At 36.6% G+C, this 21,524-nt stretch overlaps 1 protein-coding gene across 1 annotated transcript; it reads right to left on the bottom strand.

Moving 5' to 3' along the window:
* Positions 1-2,629: 2,629 nt before the first annotated feature.
* htr1b (5-hydroxytryptamine (serotonin) receptor 1B) lies at positions 2,630-6,533 on the bottom strand. Its single transcript, XM_026285868.1, has one exon. It carries the CDS (start codon positions 6,129-6,131, stop codon positions 4,974-4,976), a length of 1,158 nt encoding a protein of 385 aa, XP_026141653.1. The 5' UTR covers positions 6,132-6,533; the 3' UTR covers positions 2,630-4,973.
* Positions 6,534-21,524: the final 14,991 nt, after the last annotated feature.

The following is a 21,524-nucleotide window of genomic DNA, read 5'->3' as shown; positions in this document are numbered from 1 at the left end:
TTTTTTTTTACACAAAAAAACATTTTTTTAACCCATGAAAGTCAATGGCAACCAACATTCTTCAAAATATCTTCTTTTGCATTCAACAGACAAAAGATATTCGTACAGGTTTGGAACATCTTGAGGATGACTAAATTAAATTATCTCAATTATTTGGTGAGCTATCCTTTTCAAAATAATATTCTTGTGGTCAAAATCTAATCTGAATTCCGACTATGGTTGTTACAGCTTTGAGTACAGCCATTTCACATTTGATCCATTCAGTTATGCGGACCACGTTGAAAGTCAAGTCTCTTTGATATGCACAATTTTGACAGGCACAATCAGAATCGCAGACGCCACCGAACATCCAATGTGAAGGGATTATCGTGTGATTATTGGATGACTTCTACATTCAAATGTAAATGTTTGTAAATGAAGAGCAGATATTAATTTACCCATCATGTTGACTTTCTATGTGAGCATTTCCGCAGCAGATTTGATCTCTTATGTGCTTTTTCAGTATTGTCTGTTAATTAATGGCATCACATAAGAAAGAACTAATTCGTTAAAAGAGCTGAAACGACTTTAAAATCTCTCTAAACAGTGAGACAGCAGACGGGCTAGCTAGACTCTCGCAGATTATATAACATATTATTTGTGAAGTCTCTGCTCCTTTGAGACAAGATTGTGCCATTTCAAATGTCAAAATATCCTTGAGAAAGATAAGATGCATGCTATACTGAATGCTTAAAAGTGGAATTGTCATTAAAAGTGCTTGAATAACGTGGCATTCACGACGTCTCGCTTCAAAGATGCCGACGCTACAGAGCAGACTTCCTCCCTTAAGCGTATGAATGTCAGACGTCAAGATGAAGACCTCTGTCAGAGAGGTCTGTTTCCTCTGAATCTGAGCGAGTGTTTGGATCAAAATTAATGACTTTTTGTCTTGACATTTACTGAACTGATGATTGCTGTCTGTTATGGACCATGTAGAAATATAATGGATTAATGGTCTATGCTAAACTCATTATCTGGATAGCCTTCGTAAGACGAACATACCGAATAGGCTATATATTTCCATACGTCCTCTTGTGAAATTAATAATCCTGAGGTGAATAATGCAGAGGCGCAGCAAAGATATAAAGCGATAAAATAGCATAAGGCTGATAATAAGCCACTCCGACAAGTAAACAAGGGTATCTGTCAATCTCAAGTGATGGCATTTTAAAGAAAAAAATAGGCTTTTTTGCATTAATATTACCTCAGCAAGCAGAAAATAAGCTGTACTGCACAGTATTTTGCAAAGTCTCAACTTCAGCACCGATTTTATGCATAAATGCAGTGTGCTGGTGCCTGTTGCCACATTGTTCTGTTCAGATGGTACAACCTTTCCAACTACACTTGTGAACTATATCTGGATGTTGCACTTCATGAACCATAAGTATGCAGATTTGTTCAAGAAAAAAAAAAAAACACTGATGGACAACTTTGTTGTCATTTACTCTTGTCTCTGTAATAACTCTAAAAATATAATCTTTTTGAACTAAACATGATAGCTTTGTGTGAGGAACCAACCTACATATAAGGTTTGGCGTCATTCGAACTGGTGTCTTGATAGAATTCGTGAATGTGACTGAGGTTTTAAGTCATTTTTTAGCAAAATGTTGAGGTCAGTTCATCACACAAAGCTATTGAAGGGCTTCAGATAACTTGGAATGTAGTGCAGTTGTAAGCACATCTTTAACTTTAAATTTTTTTAGTTGTTTTGGGAAGTTGATTATCCATATCTTTTATAATTGTAAGAAAAAGAGCAGCCAGGACATGCTGATAAACCTCTCCTTTAGTGTTCAGTTAAAGAAAGAAATTTGTACACATTCTAATGCCAGTTTGTAACTACAGATTGGTATCTATTTCATATCTTATTTGTAGGATTCATTTTAAATTGCTATGCAGTAAAAAGAGCCATACAAACTGAAATGACATGGATGAGCAAATGATCCTTTTAACTATACTTTTAACTATCCTTTTAACTGTGCATTAATAACATAATCAGATTAGAATAATTTTAACAATAAGATGTAAACATGTTAACATCATTACATAAATACATGTGGTCCGTTTAGCACAATTCATTGCAAAGCAGATTGATGTGTCTTCAATTGTAAAGCAACCTTTCGAAATGGTTAATGTCCAGCAAATCTAAAAACACATTTGAAGATTAGTTCAAAGATGAATGACTGCTTGCAGTAATACCGCATGTTTTTTGTAAGACTGCATGTTCAGGCATACTGTATATGTAGGCCATGTGTGTAATATATGCCTGAGTGATTTGTATGTTGATTCTTTGAAGGTCATATGTTTTCAAAGACAAGTGGTAATCATATGCCTGCAAATGAGTGCTTGTCTGTTTGCTCATGATTAATGTTCCATCCATAGAGGACATTAAGGATAGATGCAGAGGGGAAAAATAACTTTATTTAAGATGATTCATGTGCTATGGCCAAATAATTCAATTTGAATTTTATTAAATAATAAACAAAACTATAAAAGAAAAACATTTAATTACAACAACGGCTTATGAGAGAAATGCAAGGTTTATTTTGCATGGTATTAAATCTACTACTTTTAATGGGTTCAGGAGAAAAGAGAAATGGCAGAGACAAGATTAAATTCAAATGAAGTAAACCAACAAACAAATAATTAACAGCTCCTCCAAGCCTGTCCAAATCATTTTATCCTAATACTACTCATGTTAAAAGACATTAATCAGCATACTCCAAAAAGACCAATATGGTTAGAAAAAAAACACATTTATGCCATCATGTTGCTTGCTTTTCCACCACCATTGCTTTCTAAGAGCTAATTTGTGATTCACTGTTAAGTGGGTCTGACAGGACAGCTTACACTTATCGCGGGTGTTTGCATGGCGTTAAGCATTCAAGCTGTAATAGTATAAAATTAGCTCTTTAAAACTCACTTCACATCAAAATCGTAGGCATTAAATGGGTCTACGCTCCAAAAACCGGTGAGAAATATCAGCATGATTTTCATTTTCATTATGATTTTCATGTCAGTTTCTAGTCCATTGGTCCCTTGCTTAAAAATGTCCCCAATTTCACTGGCTGCTGTAGGAGGTTTTGCAGCATGATAACTAAATCAATATCCACCATGACTACAAATAGAAAGACGGGGTTGAAGGAAGCACTTGCTCATTGTGGAAAAGCAGAATTGTGCGAAATATCAAATGTGCCTTTTCACAAAATGCTGCGTCTTTGCAGTGATCTTTCCCTGTCACCTCCATATGGGCTTGACAGGTCGATATCTCCCCCTCAGCCCTTTTCTGGTGCGTATTTGACGTATTACTCACCTCCTGCAGTAGACGTGTCATTCTCAGTTACTCAGTGATCTCTCATACTGCCAAGTGACAGATAATTCGACTAATGAGTGTATAGAGTAGAATTTGGGTTAGAAGTAGGTCTCAATACACATCTGAATCTTGAGGACCTCTGGTTGGTCAGTTTAACTTTATCTGAGGCACTTGAACTCCTGATTTTTGTATAGTGCGTACTTGACCTCAGTATAAATTCCCACAGCAAACAAGGACTTCTCACCAAAACACCCACATTTTGGGAGCTAGGACAAGGAGACCCACACCAATAATAGATTTAGGTACAATACTTTATCATCAGTAGGCCTGTTTTCATTATTTATGAAGCATGCACTGCTGTAAAAAAAACACATATTCACACCATTTAATCAACTGTAACACAAGACGAAAGACGTATTGGATGTAAGCACAAGCAAATGGATTACCCAACTTATTTATTAAGTTTAGGATCAGTCAGCAGCTATAGGCAGTGATCACATTAGAGCAATTGAATTGCACATTTTATAAAGACAATGAAGCTTTTTATACAATTTTGCGTTATTAATTAGCGACTGGTTGACCACAAGCACTATTACGAAATCCAAAGTCATCGTAGAACATTCTGCTCAGTTTTGAAAGAGTAGCCTATAATCACAGGCTACTATGTCAACCGAGACCCACATAGCAACATTTTTTACATGGCTGTCTGGGAGTTTTGATTCTGATTTTTCAGTCTGATTGACCACTCAACTAGAAACACTGCTTATCTGTGCTCGGGTTTTGTATTTGTAGTCTCTACAAGTAAACTAATGGAATATTAACTCATTTATGTATTGATTGATTCATTTATTTTGAAAGTAGTGATATAATATGCAGTCAGACGGTCATTATCAGGACTCGGGATCGAGATAGCAATCTCCTATGAACTCGGATGATGTGAATCCTGGAAAAAGCAGGATTTTTAAGGAAAACAGTAGCCTATTACCAGTCACTGGTAAAGTAACCCTTTAATATGCTGAATAATGTGCGTTCACATGTTAGTTTTACACAACATGGCTACGCGGCACGACGTGAATCGGAATCATTTAGCTTACACAATGGCTACCATGTTAGTTTTTAATGCGTTTACCTCAGACAAACACTGTTTTTTTCTTGCTTTAATAATTCGAAAGTGTAACTTTTTGAACTAGTAACAAAGGATTTGGCTGTTTCTAAGCAGTCATTGGAGTAACCAAGATTGTGTTTGTGACAGAGAAAGCTAGCTAGACGGAGCGCGCGCGTCTGCCGCGGCTCTCGGCAATGTTAATAGGCAGCAACGTAATTACAGACAGCAGGCTATTAGATTAATTAGTTTAGACAAAATAGAAATAATTTGTCATATTGATCCTGGTGTCTGTCATTTATTAGTTGGCCGTGGATTTGTCTGTTTTTATATTCTAATCTAGGCTATGCTAAAAGAAAAAAACAAAAAACAGAATAGTGATATGGGACTCCCTACATATGCAGTACAACAATCAACACCTTAGAATGTCTGTCAGCCAATCAGAATCGAGCATTCAACAGCACGAGATGTCACTTGCGATTATGACCGACTGACTGCCATTATTATACTTATTTATCTATTTTACTGTCGTCTGCAACATCTAAAGCTCATGAGTTTGTGAAAAGCTTTTTTAAAGTCATCATTCGACATGGTGTATATTATTGGATTGATCAGTGAGTTGACATAGCCAAGCCAATTGAAAAAGTCAAAGAGTTCTGCGTAAAAGCAGGATGGACAGAGGGGAACCAGCAGTGTGTAAATGAAAAACGGCAACCAGCACACAATATAGGCTCCTAAAATAACGCCCAGGGTTTTGGTGGCTTTCCTCTCGCGCGCTGCCGAGATTCTCTTTTTCTCCAGAAGTGAATCGGACACAGTTACTCGAATTTGATTGTCACTGCCCAGAGACCCGCTGTCCGAGCACAGGTCTTGCCTTCCACAATGCAAAGGAGAAGTCGAAGCCACCGAAGCGGGAGAATTCGTGCTCAGATGTGCCGAAGTGAGTCTTTTCCCCGCTTTTTTGGGCGACTGCCTCAAAATGCGCTTCCTCGCCTCCACGTAAATCCGCCCGTACAGGGCGATGAGCAGCAGCGTAGGGATGTAGAAAGCCCCGAAAGTGGAGTAGATCGTGTAGAAGATGTGGTCCTTGTTGACCGAACAGGTGGTGAGCTCCCCCGCCTTCACCTGTCGCCAGAAGAAAGGCGGCAGGGAGATGGAGATGGCGATGATCCAGGCGGTCGCCACCATGGCCGCGGCGCGCGCTTGGGTGCGTTTCTTGGCATACTCGACCGCGTCCGTTATAGCCCAGTATCGATCCAAGGCGATTACGCAGAGGTGTAGAATGGACGCGGTGCAACAGGTGATATCTGAGGACAGCCAGATGTCGCAGATTACCTGCCCAAGCGACCACACATGCGTGACCGTGTAAAGCACGCAAATGGGCATCACGAGCACCGACACAAGAAGGTCCGTGACGGCCAGGGACGCAATCAAGAAGTTCGCCGGTGTCTGGAGCTTTCTGGACTGGGAGATGGTGGCGATGACAAACGCATTGCTTAATATAGTCGCAAGAGTGATGAGACCGAGAACTGACGCTAAGGTGACTTGGAAAGCGAAACTTTCTTGGTTTTCGTCCGTGTTAAGCGTTAAAGTCACATTGGGTCCGGTCGAGGAATTCAAAACCTCGAAATGGCCAGGTGTTGGTTTGAAATGACCGCTGAGCTCCATCCCAGCAGACATATGTTTTCATATTTTGAAAATGAAGCAGTATTTTCTGCGCTTCATGATTTCGGTCAGCTCCAGCATCAGGTGCAGACAATCGCTCGTGGAGGTTTTCGTCCCGTGACATGCAAAGATTTCTTTCTGCTTCATTCTAATGCTCAAACTTCGGTCTCCAAGAAAAATACAAATCAGCTGCGGGCATGACAGTTGCACAAATGCACAATATAATAAAGCATCCCAGAAGTTGTGTAAGAACATCTATGCATCCTTCTCCAGTGCTCCTCCTGCTTCACGTCCACAAACGAGTCACCTTTAAAAGGTAGATACTTTGCCCGCAGGCAGCGGCAATTTTTCATAGGTTTCACTGATAGGCGGTCGCAGGGTTCTTGCTTTTTATAGGGCTGTGATGCAAAAGTTGCATCTTTGATAACCGTGATCTTCTAGTTTGAGAGAAGATGCTATCCTCTGGGTCTTAGTGCCTCCTATCTCTTAACACCCTTTTAATTCATCAAAAAATAAACGCACCCTCACGTTGTTCCATACCATTCAACTCTTATCTTTTATTTTTGAATTCTATTTCTAAAAGCTTTAAAAAATATGATAAGTTCCAAAAAAAGACAACATTAGTGTGCAATGTAGTCAGTAGCTATCCTTCTTGTGCTATTTGCAGCCCTATGCAAATCACTATAGTTTAGTGAATATTCAATGTAGACTCTGTTTAGAGAATCAAAATGAATAACTGCATGAATGACTAATCAGGTGTGTTCAGTCATTTTAGTGACTTAAACATATCACACATAAATGTGAGCAAAAAAAAAAAAAAAAAAACAGTGTAATTTCTGAATAGATGTTCATATGAAAGTGTGTAGTTAAAGATGCACTTTTTTGGGGTTTATTAAGGAAAAACTTAATGCCAACTCTAAAAGACTATGAAAGTGAATGTAACACTTTTTAAATGTTTAAAAAATTTATTATTTAAAATATACCACAATTTGGAAATTAAATTCTATTACACAAATACTTGTATTTGTATTCCTAAGGCCTTAAATAATTACTATTCAACTGTTCAGGAACTGGATTTGTTAAAACAGATCATATTCAATTCAATTCAATTTAAGTTTATTTGTATAGCGATTTTTACTGTACAAATCGTTGGAAAGCAACTTTACAGTTGAAAGTTTCTACAATATTTAGTAGTAGCTTATCAGTGGTGACGATGTCAGTTTATGTACATATGGCAGAAATGTACAGCAAAATCAATTAGAGTCATAATCAAACAGACGATGAACACTATTAACAGCAATTATTATATAATGCAATCAACTTATAGCAATATTTGTTAGTTCTGTATATTGTTTCAGGGTTGGCATCATCTGAGGTTCTCTGAGGGGTTGGCATCATCTCTTTTCAGGTTTTCTGGATCCAGATTCCAGACTGAAGCTTGTCTAAATCCTAGTGCCAAAAACAGAAACAAATACAGACATAATTAGCGTAGCTGCTGTTCCTACCAAGTAAAATTAATTTATTTAACCCAAGCTAAAGAATAATAATGTGCTTTTGATCAGATATAACTGCAGTCCAAGATTATGAGATGCATCATTTGAATGCTTGGCTGAAGAGATGTGTTTTTAATCTAGATTTAAACAGAGAGTGTGTGTCTGAACCCCAAACATTATCAGGGAGGCTATTCCAGAGTTTGGGAGCCAAATGTTAAAAAGCTCTACCTCCTTTAGTGGACTTTGCTATCCTAGGAACTACCAAAAGTCCAGCGTTTTGTGACCTAAGGGAGCGTGATGGATTGTAACGTGGTATAAGGCTAGTTCGGTATGCAGGAGCTAAACCTAATGTTTCTAAGATGGAAAAATGCTGTTTTTGTAACATTGGGAAATATGATTTTCAAAAGACAAGTTGCTGTCTAATATAACACCCAGATTTTTGACTGTAGAGGAAGTAACATTTTATCCATCTAGTTGCAAATTGTCATCCAAGAGATTCTGTGTACTGTTTTTTTGTCCAATAAGTAATATTCTTACCTGAATTTAATAGGAGAAAATGATTGGTCATCCAATCTTTTACATTTTTAACACACTCTGTTAGCTTAGATAATTGAGAAGTTTCATCTGGTCTCGTTGAGATATAAAGTTGAGTTTCATCAGCATAACAGTGGAAACTAATTCAGTATTTTCTAAAAATATTACCAAGGGGCAACATGTACAGTGTATATTGAAAATAACAGAAGACTTACAGTAGACGGATCCTTGTGTCACTCCATATTTATCTGGTGATAAATGAGATGACTCCCCATTTAAGTAAACAAAATGGTAGCGATCAGACAGGTAGGATCTAAACCATCTTAGAGCCTGCCCTTGAATACCTGTATAATTTTGTAATCGATCTATGAGTATGTCATGATCTATGGTGTCGAATGCAGCACTTAGATCAAGGAAAACTAGAAATGAGATCCAGCCTTGATCTGACACAAGAAGCAGTTCATTTGTAATTTGAACAAGTTCAGTTTCTGTGCTATGGTGGGGCATGAAACCTGACTGAAATTCCTCATATTTTTGCAGGAAGGAGCACAATTTAGCAGGCAGAAAGTTTTCAAAAAATTTTGACATAAATGGAAGATTTGAAATAGACCACCAGTTTAATGGTTTTGGGACGTGACCTAAAGATAATGATGAGTTAATGATATTGAGAAGTGTTCTTTCATTAATTTTGTGGATACAGGATCTAACAGGCATGTTGTTGGTTTAGATGGAGTGATAAGTTTATTTAGCTCTTCCTGTCCTACAGTTTGGGACACTTTGGGTGCGATGAATGAAGCTGAAGTACTAGATGCTGTAGAATCTACATTTGTTATTGTATTTCTGATGTTATCTATTTTATCAGTGAAGAATAAATAATATGAAACTGTGAGGGAATATTTAGATCAGGTGGCGTCTGGTTATTTGTTAATAATCTAACATATGGGCTAGAATCTACATCGCACGTCATATGGACCACTTCTTTGCATTTACAGTTTATTTTTTAGAGCTTGACAGATGTCTCACAATGAAGTTCTTGTATGAGAAAAGATCAGTGTGAAGATTCTTCAAAGATATCAGCAGTCAGGTTTGGAACGGTGTGAGGGTGAGTTTAACGTGGATAGAATTATTTTTCCCTCAAAGGTTAGGGTTAAGATTCTTGAGGTTTGGTTTCACCAGAACAATTACTGTGTATGCATTTTTTTAAGCCCAGAAATATGGCTTTCTTGATGTGAAAAAGTGTTAAGTGCTGGCCACTTGAGTGAAGGTCTTTAATTTCCTAGATCACTTTATTGATTTCCAAGTAGTTATGTAAACCTGCGCACATCTTGAGTAAATTCTCGTTGACAGAGCACGTGTTAAGCGTGAGGCAAAGCGCAAATCAATTTTTTTTTTTTTAATTACAGTTAATGCGTTTGACTTCTCTGATAATGACTAATAATTAAATCAGCTAAGTAAGGTATAACTATACACTATCAAACTAGTTAGTCAACGTGTGAGCGACAACTGTCTGTCATTACAAGTACATTACAGTAGAAGTGAACCCAAACAATTAAGTGACCTTCATTATGTAATCACTGAGTAAGCAGGAGTGTATTGAGCACTTTTGTCAATACAGTTTCTCCTTCATTCTCCACAGACACTATTGTGTTGTACTAATTTCCCCTCATTTTGTGATTTGATCACGTGATGCACACTTTATTCCCATATGAAAAGACTTTCAGGAGACACAATTATGTCTCTCTTTTGTGTACATATATAGCTCCTTGTGTTCTTTTCATTGCTTTCCACAATGCCCTGTTGAGCACAGTGGCGGTTCATCAAAAAAATCATTTTGGTTTCCCTAGTACAAAACCTAATGCAGCCAGTTATCCACATTTGTCGCAACTCAAGTGTTTTCAACACTCAATATTGGAATGTGTGCCTATATGTGGGCGCAAGTTAAGTATACTATACAACTGAGGCAAAGGTTGTCTGGTTATATAACGTCTGCATACAGTGAAAAAAGGATGGCAGTCTAATTATATGCTTGCGAAACCAACTAAATATGTGCTTACCAAAGCAATACACTGTAGGGTCAAAAACACATTTGAAAATGTAGTACTATTGTTGAAGTGTCAAATTAAAACGACTGAAAGCCAATAGTAATTATGCTTTAACCAAAAATCGCTAAATGTTAATATTAAAATTCTACACTATTTTGTCTAAATAAACGAATAATAAAATACTAAAAACTAGATCAGTCATTTTAAATAAATTCAGATTAATGTGAATACAGGCACCACAACATTATAATGTACGAATGTGAAGTTGTCACTTGATAATGCTATTTAATTATGAGTGTTTTTAAAGATTTACTTGAATTGAAAAAATGAACTAAAAAAATGACATTTCCATTTTTATTTACTCTTTATTTACTCAGACTTGTGTCATTCTACACCTGTATGCATTTCTTTGTTCTACTGAACACAAAATATGATATTTAGGAAATGTTGGTAACTAAACAATTTAATTCGTATAGACTTGAACTGTGTTTTTTTGTCTGTATAATGGAAGTCAATGAGAACAAAAAGTGTTTAGTTTCTAACGTTATCCAAAATATCTTCTTTTGTGTTCAGCAGAATTAAAAATTTATTTTTTGCGTGACTGTTCTTTTAAATTATATTAAGGCATTCAAAATTATATTATGGACAAATATCGGGTAATATACTGTAAATAAAAAAATAAAAAAATAAATCTATGATATAATATAATATAATATAATATAAATACACATATACACTGAATATATCACATTAGGCCACATGTACTCAGTATATTATGAAAAGTCCCAGGTGTAATTTAAAAGCTCTATGACTCCCTTCACAAAAGAGCTTGTTCCCATTTCTAAGGATTTGCCTTCACAGTCACCCCATTACGCACCTCCCCATCGGAAGATCGTTTCCTTTTTTACAGTCTTTAAATGTTGAACACTGAGACAGTAATTCAGTGAGATTTTTGAAGATGGTGGATGTTTTATAGGAATCCTAAAGCGCAAGTCACAGCTAAAAGCTGCACTCTTTTAAATAAAAATGCTGTGTAACTGAAGTGAATCTTATTTCTGAAAGGCATCGGCTGACATTTAACATGCTGCTTCACTATAGTCGTGATAAAAATTTCCACTACTCATTCCCTACCTCTGGTTAACATGATTGCATCTTTACATGTCCGTATGGAGTCACTGAATATGAAATATGATTATCAGTCATCAAAGACAGCATTCTACCCTATGGCCTTTTGAAACTATGCTCCTGAAGGTCAAGTATTACATGCCGTAGTTAAAACCCAGGCAATCACGTATGTATTTATGGGACAGTTGGAGTGGGTTGAAGGCTGAGTTCAGAGCTGAAACATTATCAGTTTATTGTCCCAGATTCCAGCTGCAGCAACACTGTGAATTTGAACAATGTATCTATGTTCTTCCCTCGACAGTCTTACAGACAAAATTGAATACACAGTTACAGTTTCTATGTGTAAATATATGTGTTTTCCCCAAACATCTATTTGACTTAACATCTTCACTATCCCCTCGCCCTTTTTTCTACTATTCATTCACTTCTCATAATTTGTCTGCAGCCTGCTAGAGACATAATAGTAGGCTTGAAGGATTGAAATTGCCGTGTGATGTTCAATCATGAATACACCTCTGAAGATCTAGAAAATGCATAAATGTCTTAAGAGTGGAAAACAGCATGAGAGCCTTATGCATCTCAGAGTTATAGTTTTCCCAAGGTCACGGAAGTACATAAAGTCCAAGTTGAAAATCAATTTGTTGATGTGCCCTTCAACATCTGACCCACCACAATCATTTGGTTCAGCAGAAATAAACACTTCCATGTCAGTGATTTTCTGATTTTCTAAAACCTTCTCCTCTGTAGTCAAATATCAAGTAGTCTGCAGAAAAACTTGTATATCCTATTGATTCATGCCCGTCTAGATGCTGCATCAGTATGATCTAACTTTAGATTTGTTGTACCTATAAGTTGTCTGTGTTTATACCACCAGATTTACGTTATGTCTCCCAGAACAAGGGTTTTCAAACTTTTTCAGGCCAAGGACACTCAAATGTTCAAGGGACAGCTTAAAGGCATTGTTCACCCCAAAATTTAAATTCTGTCATTAATTACTCACTCTCATGTTGTTCCAAACCCGTACGACCTTCATTCATCTTCATCAATTCTTTATTTTAGTTTTCTTTGCACACAAAAGTATTCTTGTATAGCTTCATAAAATTCACGTTGATCCATTGATGTCACATGGATTATTTTAATGATGTCCTTACTACCTTTCTTGACCTTGAACTTGGTAGTTGCGTTGTTTTCTATGGAGGGTCAGGAAGCTTTCGCATTTCATTGAAAATATCTTAATTTGTGTTCTGAAGAGTGGGTGTACTTTCTCATTAAGGTTTTTGAAGAAGGCTTACCAAGGGTGCAATTATTTGAATAAAATTAAATAAAAATTACAATATTGCTATTTATGTATTTTACATTTCAACCATTTTAACATATTTCTAAATGTTCTTTATTCCTGTGATGGGAAAGCTGAATTAAATAAAAATACAATAATAAAAAATAAATCACATGTACCCCAGACCCTTGAATGTGAATGGTGTGTGTATAATACATTTAAAGTAGGGCCGGGACTCGATTAAAAAAATTAATCTAATTAATTAGAGGCTTTGTAATTAATTAATCGAAATTAATCGCATTTTAATTGCAGATAAATATTTAACCTGAGAACAGTGAGAAAGTAATTTTTTTTCACATGGATTTATAGTATACCATTGAATAATGACTGAATACATGAGCTTAAGCAACAAAATATTGTTTATTTTTGTTGAACCAAGTCTAGCAGACCAGTGCAATTTTTGCCATGAAGTGTAGCAATAGCATATTTAGAAACAATTTAGAAAATAGTACATTTCAGAAATTCAGGAAGCTTATAGGTGCTGGAACCTTCTGTAAAGTGTTTTTAAGTAAAACACAATACTGTCAATTACATTCAGAACATTGGAAACACTGACTATTAGAAAACATCTCTCTGTTGCTTCAGAGGCCATAACATACTAAGTCCAACTCTCAATAACCTTGGCCAAAACAATAAAGAGTTCAACATAAACTGTTGCACCAACAAAATAATACATAGTTCAACATAAAGGCCACGCTAGCTGCTATTTGTTTTGTGTTGAGGTGATACTTGAGGCTCGATGTACTGCGGTGATATGCGAACGCTAGTCGGTGCTCCAGTATAATCGGTCCGCCGAAACTCATCCAGTGAGAAACGTTCCGCGGTGCAAAAAATAAGTTATTAAAAATGCGGGAATTTTTTTCTGTAATTAATTAATCTTAGTTAACGCGTTATTTTTTGTGTAATTAATTAATCTCAATTAACGCGTTAAAGTCCCGGCCCTAATTTAAAGTAAATAATTTTCTCTCTTTTGACTCGCTGGATGTCCCTGGACCCTAGTTTGAAAGCTCCTGCTAGAAAGTACATAGAAAACGTGTCTGTCTTTGTCCAATAGCAGCAGAAATGTGTCTAGGAGGTCCGAATTTACTGGTCTCCCATCAGTAGTTTACACCATAAAATGACTTGAGAGATTCATTAATCATCAGGCAGTGGTAATTCTTTGGACATTAATGGGCTCTGATGAATTATGAAAATAGCCTCTGTTTAGTTTACTGTCAACGCAGGCAATTAAGTCTGCTCGATATATCTTGATTGATGCATTTTTGTCAGCACAACTGTAATGACACTCTTAGAATCTTGGCTCAAAGGGGTGAGAGAACGGCATCTGAACACTAGTCTTCAGTGACTTCTACTTCATTCTGAAGATGCCAATAAGGTATTATGTGACTAGACAATGTGGGCCAATTTCCCAGACACAGATTAAGCTTTGTCCTGGACTGCTGAAAACCATGAATGACGAATCACTATTGTCAGTAAAACTTAACCTAGGACATTGGCTAATTTGCATCTGGGAAAACAGCCATGAAAGTTTCCCAAACAAAGATTATATCTGGCCTGCATTAGGGAAATCATCCCAAAGTCATCTTTAGCAAAGATCAGTGTACTTTGCATTTAAATATATGAAGTTTATCAAAATTCAAGAGACCATCCAGACCATTTTAAAGCGCCTGCAGCTATCTGACCATTTGGACTTAATCGAAGTGAGCAAGAAGCTGGTGTCGGGACATTTATATATGAATGTGATTTTCATTCACATGCTTGGGAATGTTATCACAAGTAAGCACAGATCTACTTTTCCCAACACTTTTTCAAGGTGTCATATTGTTTTCCACAGGTGTTTCACTATGAATATATTGAGGACAAAGGTATGTGACACTTTGTTGGTAGTCCTCAGAGAATTTTCTTCAGTATAGGGAAACACTAAAACACAAGGTTCAGTGAGAGTGACTGGAAGTACAGCAAATTTAAATGGACAGATAACATGGTAATATGGAAGCTGTGTTACCTAGAGTCACTGGAGTAGCAGAAAAGAGGATGTTGGGAAACTGGGATCCATTATAAACTATTCCATCCACCATAGTGGTGTAAGAATGATGCCATCAGACAATGCAGTCTCCTTCCCCATCTACTCATCCTCCTCTTGCCATTTCCACCTTCAGGCTGTTTCTAACTAACAACATTGCACTCATACATGTTTTTGTTTTGGCACACATGGACTTCACACCTGTCCATCTGTCTGCTATATGTAATGCAGAGATATCGACCCGAGGTAGGACGTGTCTTCATATTTATATATTGCCATAAGAAATGTGCAGCTACATTAAAAAAAAAATATATTAAATGAATAATTCCCCCATACAATCAATCTTCTGTCATTACTTACTTATGATCATGTTCCATGATTTTTCATTAATGGAAAATAAATGTAAAAAAATAAATAATATAATATAATATAATATAATATAATATAATATAATATAATATAATATAATATAATATAATATAATATAATATAATATAATATAATTTGTCCACACAACAACATTCATTGATCATCTTTCCCTTGAATGTCCTAGAGAACCTTAAATTTAGATTTGTTTTGCTTCAGAGGATTTGGAATATAGTACATTAGTCAGTTTTGCTACTGTTATGATATAATGCCGTTTTTTTTTCTTTTTGCAGTAGCCGGCAGGGTCACTATAAACTGACAGTGTATGGCAACAATTCTCCAAATTATTGGACAACCAAACAGTTTTGGCCCAAAATATTTACTGTGTACCCCCTGTGATTTTAAGCTAATATTTCAATAATTTAACAACACATTTGCATGTTCACATCTCTTTGATGTTTCTTAATGGTCAAATAGCACACAGGTAAACAAATACAATTCCCTCACAAACCCCAATGTGGGAAACCCTGTTGTACGAAGAAAAAAAATAATTATTTTTGTGTTCCTCAGAAGAAAAAAAAGATATAGAAATGACCCGAGGGTGAATAAATAATGACAGAATTTTCATTTTTGCGTACAATATTGCTTTATCCAATCATGACAGCTCAGTGCCGGAAACCCTCTGGGTGACCTCAGGCTACTCCGTTTTCAAAGCAGTTTATTTTCCAGAAGTTTATGTGTGAATACATGTGGTGCTTATTAAAACACAACAAAATCCATATGGCATAATGCGAGTACCAAGCAATAAGTGTCTTTGCCAATTGCAGTTTTTAGACGACTGAACAGCTTGTTTTGACAGTTTGTTTCTTTAATAACTCATAGTGTGTATTAGACGCTTAACATATTGTGGTTTGGAGAGAAAAAGTATTCGTATCTGATGACATATTTTATTATTCTGGGAAATTTTTCATATTTAAAGAAACATTTGATTTATTACCATCTGGTTCAAAGTCAAACCTAACGTCTTGTAAAACTGCATTTTGTTAGAAAACAGTTGTCTAGAAATTGTTTTGTTTGAAAATCAGCAACGCTGAGTTATAATTTAAATGCACATACAGTAAATTTAGTTTAGTTCTGTTTGGAAAATAGGCTATCAGCACCTGTCTGATCCATCATGTCAAAGCACTCTCAGATGGATGCATTAGCTGGAGAATGCCCTCCACAGACTAAGTAAAGCTCCATAGGATGGAGAGACTTAAATGAATTATGCGTTAACTGATCAGATGGAATTCTGATCTGTTCCTGGCTTTAACATTGTTCGGAGAGTGGAATTCAATTTGGATGTATTAGTTAACCCATCGAGCGAGGCTCTTCCGCCGGCCATTGGTTTCAACAGATTCTCCACAAATTGGATAAAGCTGTTTTGTGAAAAACTACATTGAATCATTTTACTGTGTTGGATACAAATGGCGGTTTGCGAGCCATTGGCACTGCCCTCATTCTCCACCATGCGACGTGGAAGATTTCACTCCCGCTTGTGTTTGTGAGTCAGTCCTAGATCTGTTAGATTGTAGATTCGATGCCTACACTGAGCTCAGAGCGTTGCCAGCCTTCTGGAGTGGATAATATTCCACCACCACCCAACCAGCCTCAAGCTAAGGAGAGAAATCCCAAGCTCCCACAAGCCACTGAACAGATTCCAGTGTCCACCCCCCTCCGTCTCTGCCACTTTCCACTGAGAGCTTGCAAAAGAAGGGCCAGAGGATCCATATTATCTGGCTTCGGTTTGCACATTACACTGGAAAATCTTAAAGCCCTGTGAAGCGCAATGGCAAAAATGTCAATTGTTTCGATTTTCTCATTCAACTGGTTGCAAACTTTATTAGCAGCACCACATTATTTCATTTGCTGATAGTCTTCTTACACAATTACGTTATCGCCTGCAAAGCAGGATATTGGGAAATGTGGATCTCAGTTGGAAGTGGTTACATAACCAAAGTTATTTAAAGCGATGTACTTTTGGATGACCCTCGTGATACTATATGTATTTCACCAAGTTGTAAAAGCCATCCTCAGGGTGGTGACCTATATAACTGCGAAGAGTTCTGCATCACTGCCCCCTCCCTGCCGATCCATTACGATATGTTTTCTCCGTCAAAGAAGTGATGTCTAACTAGACTGCATCTGAGATATTTTTCTCTATTTCTGGGTTGAAGCATGTGCCCACATTTAGAATGTTGGTGTGAAGTAACCTGGCAACCGTAATCTGCAATATGTGCCGCTCTGTAAGAGAAATGATCTCTCGCAGTCGGAGCGGTGATGCACAACGCTGGAAAGATTCATGTTAATAGAGCGCTGGTCGCTGCTTTGACACGTGAGTGAAGAAAAGACATGGAGGACAGCTGATACTGGGTCAGCCACTCATATCCAATCCTCTTGCTAAAATTGTTACCTCTGGAGGGGAGATTACAGATACAGAGCCAATGATAGGGTTTGGGGTTCGGATAGCACTCCACTGGATGCCAGATGATGATCTAGATAAACCCCTTCCAGGTGAAATAGAGTAGACGGTTTTTATTTACACGGTGCTCCCATTTTAATGTTTTAATGATGTTTATTCACCTCGGTGGCACTTAGGGTTCCTATAGGTCTGTTTTCCTGGTACATGTCAGCAGTGATTGATGGCGGCTGGCCTGGTTATTTTCTGACTGAGATGTCACACTGCTGATTCAATGGCCGCTTGAGTTGGGAAATGGACATTTGCCTTTTAGAATATTTCGGGTTCAGTAAAAGCTCAGTTAATAGAATTAAGAAAATTAATTTCCCCTTATCAACTTAATTGAAATTTTGCATTTCCCTTGCGTTGTGTCCTCCCAAGAAACTTTTTACTCTCAGAAAAGCATTTCATTCCGAAGTAAACATTGGCATTCCTTTAAAAAACTATTGCGTTTCCCTGAGAAACTTTCGTTCACTAGAGAAAGCTACAATGGGCTAGTAAATCGAAATCACCACAATGCAGATGACTAATTTCATTGTGCTGTGGTTTGTTTCCATTGTATTGTGATAATTTAGTTGTGTTATAGCTTGTTTCCATTGTGTTGTGATAATTTAGTTGTGTTATAGCTTGTTTCCATTGTTTTGCAACTTGTTTCCTTTGTGTTGGGGCTTGTTTCCATTGTGTTGTGCTAATTTTGTCGTGTTGCGACTTGTTTCCTTTGTGTTGGGGCTTGTTTCCATTGTGTTGTGCACTACTGGGCCAAAAGCACTTCTCTAATGAGAAACTTCACAAGTTTTGTGAGTGAATTTAAGAGAACACAAAAGCATTTAAATATACATTTTCCCTCCCATTGAATTTTTTTTCATCACCCTTTTCATCCATTGTACAGACACAAGATGTAAATAAACATGTTAACATGTTTTTAGTGTTAACCCTTTCTGTGTAATTCTATCCAATTTATGACTTTGTTGTCAGGGCAACACAATTCCTATAACCCTAAAATGGCCATGAAACCAGCTTTACAGCTCGAATAATACAGCTTTAACAGATTAATTAATGTAAGTGCTTTTTCAAAATGATATGCTTCGCATTTCTGCTGTTAAATTGTCCATAAATTGGTCCCATTTACTTCCATTGTAAGTGCCTCATCGTGACCTTGTGTTACGAGGGAACATTTTGCCGTAAATGCTGCTGATTGAGCATAACTGGTATTCAACCCAGAATCTGAAAGTCATCTTTTCCATATGTTCACTGTCCCTGCTGTTTGCCCTTTTCCTTTTCCATCCCTCTCCCTTGTTCTTTCTCTATTCTTTATTTATATGATGACTCATCAAGGCACAGCTTCACCTGAAGGTTTTTGCAGAAATGATATATCAAACGCATGGTCCCTCAGATCTGTCGCGGCTCACCAGCAGCTAATATCCTGGCTCCAGATTTAGGTATTGTGTCTACACTGCAAAGTAATTTTGTGTCGAGTCATCAGATGTAAGATAAGCGCTAAGGTCTCAATGAAAAGTTTACAATGCAACAATAAAACACCATTACCACGTCGGAGGGAAATAAACTTTGAGCTGATGAGCAATTCTTCAAGGCATCAAAATTCACCGCATGCCGTTTTCATGAACGAGAGGGCATGCCTCTGAGGTAACACTTTCAGATGAAAGAGTCCTTTCCGTTCCTTCAAATAAATGGATGTTTCTGTGTGAGCATGTAATGGCTCGTGGCTCGCATTGTGGCTGGTGTCAGGTTGTAGGACTCTGACTTCATTGATATTCTGATGATTTTTCCGCTGCGTCTGAGTAATATGAAAATGCAGTCAGTGAGTAATCATGTTTTATATCAAGACCAAAATACAGCGCTTTCAGTGAACACACACACACACACACACACCAGTGACCACACACACACACTTACACATGTCTTAAAGTGTTTCACATGCCAGTGCACATCATAGCGATGCATCAAAATAAGACAAAGAAGAACTGAAGAGAAAAAGCACATATTTATGGGTAGTTTTATTGGTAGTTGATGAGACGATGAGGATCTGTGTATACAGTTGAAATAGTACATGGAATATTTAATAACCCCATGGCAAAAGGGGGTTATTAAAATAAAATCATAATAAAAAAATAAAGGACAGCTTTAATAGAGCTATTATGGTGGACAAGTGTGTCATATCTTTCCCTTTCATTTATCAAAATCTTATGAATATAATAATACAATCTTACTGTATGTACAAACACGCGCTACATTTTCATAATTATTAGTACTTATAATTTATAAATATTTTACCCTAACTGAACCACAGACATATTATGAAATAACTAGTCTTATGTAAAAAAATAATCTACTTTAGCTTGACACATCTGGGGCAATATGATCTCATGTATTAATAGCTATAAGTGTTATTGTCTTATTGCTCACTGTCTTTCATAATGGCTTTTGTTTCTCTCTTGTGCTTGAAATAGCCCTCACAGCACATATTATACACGTCGGACTGTGAACACAAGGCATATTGTGATGAAGAGACCAGCGTAATGTGGAGGTGTAGGAAAGAGAAACATGTAGATGAGCCAAGGAACTTAATGATACTCGTACCTAGCAGTTGATTCATGCTTTATTAATGATTTAATTCTTAGTCAACATTCTATCATGCATATGTATTTCATATAAGCTACATGTAAAGTCTTTTGTCTGTATTAAAAAGTAAACTTAAAATATGTTGAGGATTAATAACTTATATAAGGCATAAGAAAAATATTTTCCATCCTACTTCTATCAAAACAGGGCTTCTAAAAGCATGACGTCCAGGTCACTGGGATTTATTTGAACCGTCCCTTGATTAACAAGTAGGAGTTGGCACCCTTGCACGGCGTGATTTATTCACTCATCTTTCACAAAAATATGTGCCTTTAATGAGCTGAGATGGTTGAATGGGTGTTACGTCCGACGGCCGCCTGCCAACCTCCTGATCCTGACACAGCACACAGTGCCATCCTTCTGAAGGTGCCCTTAAGTCAGACAGGCCTCCGTGGCTGTCATGCTCCGGTGGTCAAGGCTTCGTCCTCTCCGGGCTCTGATCCACAGAGTGCTTTTAGCCTTAGTGGAGCAGAATGCAGGAGCAAAACAGAACACTTTTTAAATTCAGACTTTATCCTCGTCCTCCCTGGTTCAGAGACAGGACAATGTCAGACAAAACAGAGGGGGTTAAGCTATTGTTGATGGAAAACAAAAAGGTTAACCATTTTTATTTCATTTACTCTATTCCATTAGAATTTCAATCTATTTTCAGGATTTAAAGATATAATAGTAAATTTCTTTCTTTCTTGGTTTTTTTTTTTACATGCATTATACGCATATTATAGGTGAGTATTCTCTAAATGTCACAGTCTGAGGAAACAGTGATTATTTCAATCCACTTTATTATTATTAGTAGCAGCATTATTTGGTGTTTTGTTTGTTTTTTATTTTTAAATAAATTAATACCCTAAAGTTACAGTAAAGACTTGTAATGTTGCAATATATATATATATATATATATATATATATATATATATATATATATATATATATATATATATATATATATATATATATATATATATATTTTTTTTTTCTATTATTATTATTTTATTTGAGTTTATTTGAACTTTCTATTCATCAATGAATTGATCATAATAAGAAATGTTTTGTGTGTATCAAATCAGTATATTAGAGTGATTTCTGAAGATTGGGGAAACTATGCTATGCTAAAAATTCAGCTTTGTCGTAGGAATAAATGACATTTTACAATATATATAAAAAAACTGAAATTCAGTCTTGGTGAGCATAAAGAGACATTTGTCAAAAACAGTAAAAAAATCTTACTGACCCAGCATTTTTAATAGTAGTATATTTGCAGTTTATTTAGTCACTATGGGATATTTTGGCACATTTACATGTGGCCCCATACATACAGATATAAGATCATTGTCTTGAGCATGCCGTGGCTC

This window comes from Carassius auratus, chromosome 17, assembly GCF_003368295.1.
Source record: "Carassius auratus strain Wakin chromosome 17, ASM336829v1, whole genome shotgun sequence".
In the NCBI taxonomy this organism is placed as follows: Eukaryota; Metazoa; Chordata; class Actinopteri; order Cypriniformes; family Cyprinidae; genus Carassius; species Carassius auratus.
The sequence above is the reverse complement of the archived record's forward strand: the minus strand, read 5'-3'. Positions and strand labels throughout refer to the sequence as shown.